Source organism: Vombatus ursinus, unplaced genomic scaffold (genome assembly GCF_900497805.2).
Source record: "Vombatus ursinus unplaced genomic scaffold, bare-nosed wombat genome assembly UNPS02015030.1, whole genome shotgun sequence".
Lineage (NCBI taxonomy): Eukaryota > Metazoa > Chordata > Mammalia > Diprotodontia > Vombatidae > Vombatus > Vombatus ursinus.
In genome coordinates, this window is record NW_020954808.1 from 1,413,643 (window position 1) to 1,424,450 (window position 10,808).

At 54.7% G+C, this 10,808-nt stretch overlaps 2 protein-coding genes across 2 annotated transcripts in view; one reads left to right on the forward strand and one right to left on the reverse strand.

Moving 5' to 3' along the window:
- NPAS1 (neuronal PAS domain protein 1) overlaps positions 1-6,308 on the forward strand; it is a 17,683-nt gene extending 11,375 nt beyond the window's left edge. The window contains exons 7-12 of the mRNA XM_027845975.1: positions 36-157; positions 1,083-1,264; positions 2,929-3,035; positions 3,641-3,788; positions 4,156-4,250; positions 4,954-6,308. Coding sequence (XP_027701776.1) covers positions 36-157; positions 1,083-1,264; positions 2,929-3,035; positions 3,641-3,788; positions 4,156-4,250; positions 4,954-5,477 — 1,178 coding nt within the window. The 3' untranslated portion in view covers positions 5,478-6,308. The remainder of the gene's footprint in view (positions 1-35; positions 158-1,082; positions 1,265-2,928; positions 3,036-3,640; positions 3,789-4,155; positions 4,251-4,953) is intronic.
- Positions 6,309-6,374: 66 nt separating this feature from the next.
- Positions 6,375-10,484, reverse strand: TMEM160 (transmembrane protein 160). The gene is made up of 3 exons (XM_027845976.1): positions 10,268-10,484; positions 7,411-7,503; positions 6,375-6,715 (listed from the first exon to the last, which is right to left on the reverse strand). Exons 1-3 carry the CDS (start codon positions 10,482-10,484, stop codon positions 6,426-6,428), a joined length of 600 nt encoding a protein of 199 aa, XP_027701777.1. The 3' UTR covers positions 6,375-6,425.
- Between the last annotated feature and the right edge of the window lie 324 nt (positions 10,485-10,808).

A 10,808-nucleotide genomic window follows, 5' to 3' on the forward strand; every position in this document is an offset into this window, starting at 1 on the left:
GCACCTTGACCCCTTCCCCATACCCCTTTCTTTAGAGCTGGCCCCCCCTGTGATTGCTCCTCGAAATCAACCTGGCTCCCTTGAACGTTCCTTCTTCATCCGAATGAAATCCACACTCACCAAGCGGGGGTTGCATGTCAAAGCTTCGGGATACAAGGTGAGTGAGGAGCTCTCTTGAGCTGACTCTGGCTCCCTCCTTCCCTGATATGACTCTCAATGCTTCCTCAGGGTCCTTTACTCCCCAATTCTCTGCCTCCATTGGACTTCTCATGACCCAGATGTTGTCTGTTCCTCTGTCCATCTATATAATAATAACTATAATAATAGTATTATTATACAATTAAAACATATAGTTATAATAAATAACTGTCCCTCTGTCCATACATATATATATCAACATTTGCATAGTGGTTACTATGTGCCAGGCACTGTGCTAAATGCTTTACAATTATTATCTCATTTGATCCTTACAACCACCCTGGGAGGTAGGTGCTATCATTATTTTTTGAGGCAATCAGGGTGAAGTGACTTGCCCAGGGTCACATAGCTAGTAAGTGTCTGAGGTCACATTTGAACTCAGGTCCTCCTGACTTTAGGCACCACCGAGTTGCCTGTGCTATCATTTTTATAGATGAGGCAACTGAGGCAAACAGAGGTTAGACTGACCCAGGGTCACACAGCTAATAAGTGTCTGAGGCCAGTCTTGAATTCAGATCTTCCTGACTCCAGGCCTGGTGCTCTACCCACTCTGCCATCTAGCTGCTATATCCTCTGTCCATCTGTAATTCCTCTGCCCAGTGATGGTCAATGCTCCCAGCTACACTCTTCTGCCCAACCTGCTGTGGTCCTCGTTCAGCTATACATTCGTGGACTTGGAGTCAACAGGCCTGGTTTCAATTGCAGGTTCAGCCCCTTACAAATCAGAGACAGGAAAATCACTTTGTTTCTCTGGCTCAGCTTCTTCAGTTGTAAAACAAGGGTATTATACAGTAGCATAAGGTTCCCTTCAGTTCAGTGTTCCTATCCCTTCCTGGCCTCACCCCTACACTACCCAACCGTGTGTCCCAAATTATCTCTCACAGGTAATTCACGTGACTGGTCGGCTTAGGACTCAGCTATTGACAGCCCGACGAGGCCAAGCATTGGGTCTTGTCGCCTTAGGGCACACCTTGCCCCCAGCCCCCCTCAGTGAACTCCCCCTGCACGGCCACACACTTGTCTTTCGCCTCAGCCTGGCCTTGACCATCATCTCCTGTGAGAGCAGGTGGGAAGAGTGAGAAGTGAAGGGATGGGTGAGGTGTGGAGACTGAGAAATGGGGTTAGAAGACATGGGTGGGAAATAGATTTGGGTAAGGAGATGGGGACAGAGAAATGAAAGAAAAAAAGATAGGGAGGTGGGGCAGAGTAAGTTATAAATAGTAGCATGGAGGATGAAGAGATGGGGATATGGGGTTAGAATGATGGGAAATGGAGGAAATATAAAGAATGGATTACTGCAGGTAGAAAGCAGGAGTAGTGAGATGGGAAGAGATATAAGCATGAGGAGGTGGAATGGAGGGATGGAATGGGAAGTTAGGGGATGAGAGTGGGGCTAGGGATAAAGACAGTAGGGAAGTAAGAATGGAAAGATGTAAATTTGGAAATGGGTAATAATGGGGATAGAAGGGTGGAAGACAAAGGCAGAAATAGGAAATGGGGAAACGAAAAATGGAATATGGAGAGGTGGGCATTGGTAGAAAATGGATAGAAGATCCTTGAAGTGGGGATGGAGAGACGGAGAAAAGAAATGAAGGATGGAGAGACGGATTTGAGAAACAGAGGAGGGATAGATGTGACAAACAAGTCAAAGAAGGAAACACATGGAGCTAGATGAAGAATGGATAGGTGGCAATAGATGGGAAGTTGGAGATAAAGAAATTAAGGGATGGGGATGAATCTGAAGGACAGGGAGTTGGAGATGAGGAGATGGATGAAGGAGCTTTAGTGGGGAAAGAAGAGAGATGGATGGCTAAGATGGTCCATGGCTATTTGGGGATAGAGAGATGATTATGGAGGGATGGGGGATGCAGAGATGGGGTTGGAGAATGGAGATATTGAGAATGGAAGATGAGGGGCTGAAGGGGATGGAGGTGGACAGACTGAAGATAAAGAGATGGGGAAGGGGAAATAAATGAAAAATGGAAAGGTCAGAATGTTCAGTTCTTGTTGCAACAGATTAAAAAGGACATTAATAAGCTAGAGTGTCCAAAAGAGAACAACTAGGATGATGAAGGGTCTTGAATCAATGCCATAGGAGGACTGATTGGAAGAACAGGAAATATATAGCCTGGAGAAGATTCAAGGGGCATATAATTGTTATGTTGAAATATTTGAAGAGCTATCGTGGAAGAGGGCCTAGATTTGACCCCAGAGGGGCAGATCCAGGAATGAATTCAAGGTGCAAAAAAGCAAATTTAGTCCTGACATGGGGGAAAACGTAGTAGTTAGAGCTGACCAAAAGAAGAATGGGATGCCTTGGGAGGTCTTCACTGGGGGTCTCTGTGAAGACTGGATAGCCATTTGTCAGATACATCTGAGTCGAAATTTTTTTCAGGTGTGGGTTGGAGTTGATGGTTGCTGAGGTCTTTTTCAATGTTCAGATTATGATTCTGCAAGTGGAAAAAGAAGGATGGAAAGAAGAGAATAGGACGACAGGGAAAGAGAGATGGATGAAGGCAAAGAGATGGATGGAGAGAAGATTGGGGGATGGAGGGTGGAAAGGTGGCCTATGGAGAGAAAGGTTGAGGGATAAGGAAAAGAGAGATAGAGATGGGAGATGGAAGATGAGATGAAGTAAAAGAGGGTTAGAGAGATGGGAGGAAAGATGGGGGTTGAAGAGAGGAGATGGGGATGTCTCATTCTAATTCACTCCATCTTGGTCCCTGGCAGGATTAGTGACTACATGGATGTGGGCCCCTCAGAGCTGATTGGACGAAGTTGCTACCAGTATATCCACGGGGAGGACGCGGCTGGAATCCGCCAGAGCCACCTGGACTGTGCGTGAACCCCCTCTACCCCTCCACTGACCCCTAACTCCCGGAGCCCACTGTGCTCCCCCCATCCAGTTATCAATGTCCGTGGGGAATTCCCTGCTTAGGTCTTACCCCAGTAGCCCACTGCACCTTCAGTACTGTTCATCCTCATTCCCCTTCAGAGGAATCCTTAAGTAGCCAGGACAGAAGTTGAGCCAGGAATCTTCTTCCTGTCCCCCTGAAAATCTTTAAGATTCCTTTCTCTAGAGGTGTCTCTACCTCTCTGATTCTTACTCTGCTGCTCTCTTTTCCATCTTTATCTGTTTGCATCTTCCTTTATATTCTTGTTTCTCGGTCTTACGTTGTCTCTTTGTCTCTCTCCACATCTCTTTCTCTTCTCATTTCTGATTGTCCCCCTCTACCTCTGTCTCTCCCCATCCATGTCTCCCTGATCTCTGCTTTGACGCCCCCCGTTTCTCTGCCCATCTTTCCCCTTCCATCTTTGATCTGCTCTGCATCTCTCCCCCTCCCCCCCCGCCCCCGTGTGTTTCCCTGCTCCCTCCTCTGTCTCTCAATCCCCACTTTGATCCATACTTGTCTCTGCCTTGGCCTTCCCCTCTTGGGCCCAGTGCTGGACAAAGGGCAGGTGGTGACAGGCTATTACCGATGGCTGCAGAGGGCTGGAGGCTTCATCTGGCTCCAGTCCGTGGCCACGGTGGCCATCAGTGGCAAGAGCCCAGGCGAGCGCCACGTGGTCTGGGTCAGCTACATACTCAGGTGAGGAAGGCCTGAGCCACTGTCTGGGTGGTAGGGCAGGGACAGACTCAGTCACCGGGAAGGAGGAAACTTTCCATCTATTTAAGACAAAACTAATTGCACCATCCGGTTCTCTCCAGTGGGGCAGCAAACCCAGAGCTAGAGTGCAGGGCCCACCCTGGGGAGCTGGAGAAATGGTCCTGGGGCCCTGAAAGGTTCCTGAAGGGGGTCACCCCAGTTAGGGCTGTCAGCTGTGGAAGACTAGGCTCCCCTTTCCCCAAACCCCCTCTAAGAACCTGGGACCCTGGCACCTGAGACCTCAGGAAGTGAGGGGGAAGGATGAGTGCCAGGGATACCTGGATTGTGACCATTGGCCTCTTATCCACAGTCAAGTGGAAAGCAGCCACATGGCCCTGGATGCTCTCCAGCTCCCCAGTACCACCCCCCAAGAGGACCTGTCAGATCCAGAACCTGACATCAAAGGTACCCGGGATGTAACTGTAAAGATCCTATGCTATCAGCTCTGGAGGGTAGGCAGGGTCAGGGAGGGGACAGGACCCTAAATTCTACCCCTTCTCCACAGCGTGATTCCTATATCCCACTCATTCCAACATCAGACATCCCCAGATAGCATCTGAGATCCCCAGAACTTTCAATGGTTAGACGGTCTCAGATTCAGAAAGTCACTGAATATCAGGGTGGAAGTGACCTTAAAACAGAGGAAAGTGTCTGCTCAACAGGACCTTAGGACATAGAATATGGAATGTCAGAGGTGGGAGGGCCCTTAGAACAGTGAATGTCAGCTGGAAGGGTTCTTAGAACATGGCATGTCAGAGCTGGAAGGGGCCTTAGAACATAGAATGTCAGAGCTGGGAGGAGCCTTAGAACACAGAATGTCAGAGCTAGGAGGAGCCTTAGAACACGGCATGTCAGAGCTGGAAGGGGCCTTAGAACATGGAATGTCAGCCGGGAGGCACTTTAAGACTTAAGACTGTCAGAGCTGGAAGAATGTTAGAACATAAAGCACAGAATGTAGGAGCCAGAGGGACCTTGGAGACCATTATTACCCAATTCTTTCATTTTCCAAATGAGGAAACTGAGGTGCAAAGAGAGGAATCATTTTTACCCTTTTCAGTCATGTAGCATGGAATAGTGATTACTATTACAGGGTCATTTTCTCTTTCAGAGTCCAAGGCCCAGGTGGAGGGTGAGCAAGGAGCCTCCCAACCTGAGTCTGGGGCCCGTCATGCCCGAGGCAAACGCATCAAACTGGAACCAGCCAGAGGAAGCGGCAGCCAAGGAGAGACCACCGGCGGAGAAGGTGGTGAGGACAGTGATGATGGGGAGTCCAGACACCCAGTTCCCCGGCCTGAATTCACCTCTGTCATCCGGGCAGGGAGCTTGAAGCGGGAGACCATGAGGCCGTGGAGCTACGCGGCCTCCTACGTAGCCGGGGAGCCCTTCCACAGACCCCCTTCACCTCCCGATTCCCCATCTCCACCCACTCTGGTCCATGCTGGTTACCTAGCCCCCACTAGGGGCCTATATACCAGCACCATCCGATATGGGCCAGCAGAGCTGGGCCTGGCACTCCCCACCCCCGGGCTGGTTTATCAGCACCTCCAGAGGCTCACCGGCCCGGGGTCAACCTTTCCTGATGCCCTCTACCCCAGTGTACCCTTCCTGGGACCAGACAGGAAAGGGGACTGAGTGAGGGGGCTTAGCTGGGACTGTGGACAAGTGGGATGGAGCTGCTCCAAGGTCCAGCGTGGGCTCCCCTCCCCAGGAGTCAGGCACAGGAGACCCCTGAAGGGTAGCCACTGGCCCCATGTCACAGCTGGACACGGCTGGAGGCTGAGCCCACTCCCCTCTCCCGGACAGGGCTGGGCTTGGGGGGAGAATTAAACGGCATTCCTCAGCGCTCGCTTCCTGCCCTGCTTGTCGCCTCCATTCGGCTGAACTGGGGGTGGTTCGGAGGAGGCTGTGAGCCAGGGTTTCCAGGGGAAGGAGCAGCTAGTGGGGAGACCTGGGCTCGAATTCCCAACTGCTTCGTAAAACCTGGGACTTTGGGGCAAATCCGTCCCAGAATTCTCTGGTCTGTTTCTTCTGTTCTGATTGGGCTAAATGACCTCCCGGGCTCTGTCGGGTCCTAAATGGACGAATCTTTGACCCAGGTGTCCGGGTCGAAGTTTCCCAAAGCAGAAGTTGAGACGTCATCTGTGAGATGAAGAAAATGAAGGCCGGAGAGGGGAGTGAAAGCAGCACCCTGGCAGAGGGGAGGCAGGGAGCCGGCCACCAAGGCCTCGACGGCCTGGCTGCAGATCCCTCATTTAGTACCCGCGTGCCCTTGCCAAGTCGCTGAACCACTGGGGCCCTCCCAGACTCCTCCTGTGTAAAAAGGGGAGGGGTGGGGACACCAGAGGGAATTGTGGGGTCGGACCGGGACATAGGGACCCCCTGTCCAGCATTGGGGTACTCAGAGCTCTGGGGGGGTGGGGGTGGGCAGAAGGCCTGCTGGGGCTCAGACTCGGGGCATAGCTGGGGGGGCGGCGTGACGCAAGCCTTCCTCCCCCAGCCCACCCCCAAACCAAAACGCAGAGCCTGCGGTGTGAGTGCGGGGGGGGCCTTTAATGGTGCCCGGGCCGTGCCCGCGGCCCCTCACTTGGCCTGGCCCCGCGGCGGGCCGGCCCTGGCGGCCGGTGACTCCTCCTCATCTGCTTCGTCCGGCTCCAGCCCCGGCTCGGGTTCGGGCCCCTCCACCTCCAGCTCCAGCTGGCCCAGGTAGAGGCCCACGGCGCAGGCCCAGAGCAGGCCCGCGGAGGCCACGGCCGCGCCCCCGACCAGCGCTCCGCCCAGCGACAGCATCATGGGCCGCCGGAGCGAAGCCACGCCGGCCACGTACGAGGCTCCGCCGTAGAACACGCACAGGCCGCCCAGGAGGAAGAAGCCTGCGGCAGAGGAGACGGGACTCAGCTGGGCCGGGGCGGGGGAGGGGAGATGGAGACAGGACCCGGGAGGGAAAGGGGATGGCACGGGACGGGGCACGGGACGGGGCACGGGACGGGACCCGGGCGCAGTGGGGGAGGGCGGGGGTGAGGGGACGGGATCGGGACTCGGGAGGTGGGGGGGGGGGGAAGGCGGGCCCGGAGGGGGGGGGGGGGGGGGGGGGGGGGGGGGCCAGGCGGGACAAACCTCAGTGGGGAACCCTAGCCTGGAAAGGATGCCAGGGAGGGAGCCCGAACCGAATGCTGGGGGCTGGCCTGGGACAGATCCCAAGAGGTGGGGACAGGGGTGGGGGGCGGGAGGGGACAGAATCCAGGAAGCCGATGGGGGAGGGGAGAAAGGAGACGGGAACAGAATCCAAATGGAGGGGGTGGGCACCCGCCTCCAGGGGAGACATGGGCTTACGGTGTCAAGTCGACAGGGTCCGGCTCAGAATCTGGGGTCCAGGGAAACAGACCCCCCCCTGGGTTCTGCCTCCCCCCCTTCAGGGAAAACCAAGAAGAGAGCGGAGGGAACTAGGACCCCACTCCCCAAAGGTTCTGTTCTCTCCCCTACATGCCCTTTGCCCCCAGCTCGGGGGAGGGGGGGGGAGTGGGACAGACAGGGGCTCCACACGGAGGGTCCCGGCCCCAGCACTCACCATAAGCAGCCTCCCGGCCCATATCGCTCTGCATGAAGGAGATGACTCCTATGCCCGAGGCCAAGAGGCCATTTCTGAACCAAGAGAGGAAGGCTGCAAGGGACAGAGGGACCACGACCTTTATAAGTCCCCCGGAGGAGCTGGCCCGGCTAGGCCTGGCCCAGCAGAGTCTGAGAACTGAGGTCAGGAGGCCGGAGACTCACACTGCCTGCCATGAGTTTAGACAAGAAAGGGCACTGACTGGAGGCACAGGACCTGGGTTCAAATCCTCTCTATGCTGGTTACTCCCAGTGACCTTGGGTCAATCACTCCTGCTCCACAGGACCTCAGTTTCCCCTTCTGTAAAGTTTCCAGGTTGGTCTAGATGACCTCTGAGATCCTTTTGGGCTCTAGATGTGTGGTCCAGTGACCCTGTGGGAGCCACAGCTTCCTCCCAGAAAGAATGAGACTGGAGTAGATGGCATAGTTAACTCGACTTTAGTGCCATTCAGTATTCTCTCACCCAACCTTCACAGCCAGTGGTCATCCAGATAGGAAAGCCTAGAACGCTGGAGCTGGAGGTGGAAAGTCCTGGGTTCAAACTCCCTTCAGACACTTACTAGCTCGGTAACCCTGGGCAAAGATCATTTAGCCTCTCTCAACCTCAGTTTCCCCATCTGTAAAATGGGGATGATAAGTAAGAGCTGTAAGAAGCAGATGAGCTAGGCCAAGTCCTTTACAAACCTGAAGGCTCCATATCATGATGATTATTATCATGGTCATGGGAGTTGGGGGGTAGTCTCCTGGTACCAAACCCAGTTCTCTTCCTGCCAGTCCTTAAGATGCCTTTCAATGTTACAGCTTACACTCAGTTGGCCTTCAAGGCTTCATCTTTGCTCTCTATTTAACACCACAGTTTTTCAGAGGGACCTTGAAACACAGGACAGAGGTCTTCACCGATGAAAGTACTCTAACTGATTATACAGGCTGTCCCCAAAGTGCATTTTTTTTTTGGTGAGGTAATCAGGGTTAAGTGACTTGCCCAGGGTCACCCAGCTAGTAAAAGTCAAGTGTCTGAGGTCACATTTGAACTCAGGACCTCCTGACTCCAAGGCAGGAGCTGTATCCACTGGGGCACTTAGCTGTCCCCAAAGTGCATTTTTAACCTTAACCTTAGCTTAAAACTACACTAAAAGTTTTGGGACCCCTGCATAGCCCAGCCACTGGATTTGACAAATGAGGAAAGTGAGGATCAGAGAGGGGGAAGGAGCTTGGTGTGCCAACAGATCTGGAAACCCCATGGAACTCCCAGGCAGGCGCCAGCATCCACTGCTCCAAGTCCAGGCCTGACCCTTTACTGAAGCCCAAGGTTTCAGGAGGGGGATGTACATGGGATGTGCACTTCTATTTTATGTGTAAATTGATTTAACTTCAATTTGTGGCCCAGTAGCTCTTAGTTGGGAAAATCCTTGGAAAATCATGTCACGTCTTAGTGGAAGGGAAGAGGCGCTTTAAAAAAAAAAAAATTTACATTCAGTTTTTCATGACTCCCTCAGCAGAGGGTGCCTCCTTTCCCTCACACCACCATACAATCAACAAGGCCCAGCACTAAACCCAAGGGATAAAGCAAACAGTCCCTTCCTGTCCTCAAGAAGCTTACATAACATCTAGTATTTATTTTGTATTTGCTCATATGTCCCTGTTGTCTTCTCTGAAGGAAGTGTAAACTGGCTGTCTCCCTTGCCTGGAACACGCTCCCTCCTCTGCTCTGACCACTAACCTTCCCAGCTTCCTTTAAGTCCCCACTGAAATCCCTCCTTCTACAGGAAGCCTCCCCTCCCCCCCAATTCTAGTCCTTCCCTTCTGGTAGTTATTTCCAACAGATCCTGCTTGATTCTCCCACTAGACTGTAGGTTCCTTGAGGGCAGGGGCCATCTCTTGCCTCCCTTTGCACCCCCAGCACTTAGCACAGTGCCTGGCTCAAAGGAGACGCTTAATAAATGTGGATTGAGGGGGCAGCTAGGTGGCTCGGTGGATAGAGCTCCAGCCTTGGAGTCAGGAGGATCTAAGTCCAAATATGGCCACTGACACTTGACACTTACTAGCTGTGTGACCCTGGGCAAGTCACTTAACCCCAAATGCCCCACCAAAAAAGCAAAAAATAAATAAATAAATGTGGGTTGATTGAGTCGTTTGGAATGGGTGGCCTCTGAGGTCTCTTCCAGGTGTGGGCTTCTGAAGGCGGCACTGAGGCCTTGTCCATCTCCGTGTGCTCCCACTGCCCGGTCCTGGCAGGGTCCACCTGGCACAGTAGGTGCCGGGAAATGCGCCGTGTTATATGCTTTGCCTGGTTATGTCCAGGGTGCTCTCACCTCCCAGCAGCTTATGTGTTATCTCTGCATCCCAAACACCTGGAGAAGTGCTTAGCGCTTACGGTCTATTCGATTCCACTAAACGACCAGCCGAGGGCGAAGGTAAGAACCCAGGGCTGGGATCACTGGACCGGGTTCGGGTCCCGGTTCTGCCGCACCCTACTGTGTGCAACCCCTCCAGGCGTGTTTCCTCGTCACCTAGGGGACCTGGAAAGTCTCTTTCATTCCACCGCCAAAGCAAATCCCTTTCATCTCTCTGGGCCTCAGTTTCCCCCTCTGTAGAATGAGGGGGTTGGGCCAGCTGATCTTCCCCCGCTTCTATGCAGGACCCGGGGCCCTCCCCTCCATTCCGCACGGGACCCGCTCCTCCGTGTGACTCTGCCGCTTCAGCCACGCTGGGCCCCACTTATCCGGACCGCCTCCTTTATGCAGACCCCCTTCTCCCTCTCCCTCTCCCTCTCCCTCTCCCTCCCCCTCCCCATGAGCAGTCCCCAGCCCGCACTGACCCGTCTCATGCGCCTTCCGCAGGAGCCAGGCGTCCGCGCGGTCCAGCTCAGACACGGGGGGCGGCGCGGCCGCAGCGCGGGCCCCGGGCCCGGGGCCGAAGGCGCCCCGGCCGGCCCGGCCGCGCCTCGGGGCCGCCAACAGCAGCACCCCCCGGAAGCAGGGGCGCCGGGCCAGGCGAGCCGCCCGACCCCACCACCAGCAGCCTCCGCCTCCCATGGCTCTGCGGCCCGCCCGGCCCCGCCCCCGCATAGCTAGAGGCCCGCCGGCCCGTCCGTCAGCGGCGCGCCCCGCCCCTCTCCCTCGCTCAGTGGCCGGCCGTCCCGAGGCCCCGCCCCGCTGTCACCCAGAGGAAAGCTCTCCTCACTCTCCCAGGCCCCAGCGCCGGCCTAAGACGCACGGGGACTACAAGTCCCAGCATGCCTGGGGACTCGGGGCACAGCGCGCAAGCGCCAGAGACCCAGTTTTACTGGGCCTCGACCAGGGGCCTTTTATAGCGGGTGCAGTAGGTGCCTCCGCTCCTTCCTGTCTTCCGCGCCCCGA

Excerpts from the sequence above, each read along its gene's own strand:
- TMEM160 (XM_027845976.1), bottom strand. The coding sequence starts at position 10,484 with ATGGGAGGCGGAGGCTGCTGGTGGTGGGGTCGGGCGGCTCGCCTGGCC. Across the intron at positions 7,504-10,267 it reads GCGGAAGGCGCATGAGACGG|CCTTCCTCTCTTGGTTCAGA; the intron begins GTCAGTGCGGGC and ends TGTCCCTTGCAG. Across the intron at positions 6,716-7,410 it reads GGGCCGGGAGGCTGCTTATG|GCTTCTTCCTCCTGGGCGGC; the intron begins GTGAGTGCTGGG and ends CCTCTGCCGCAG.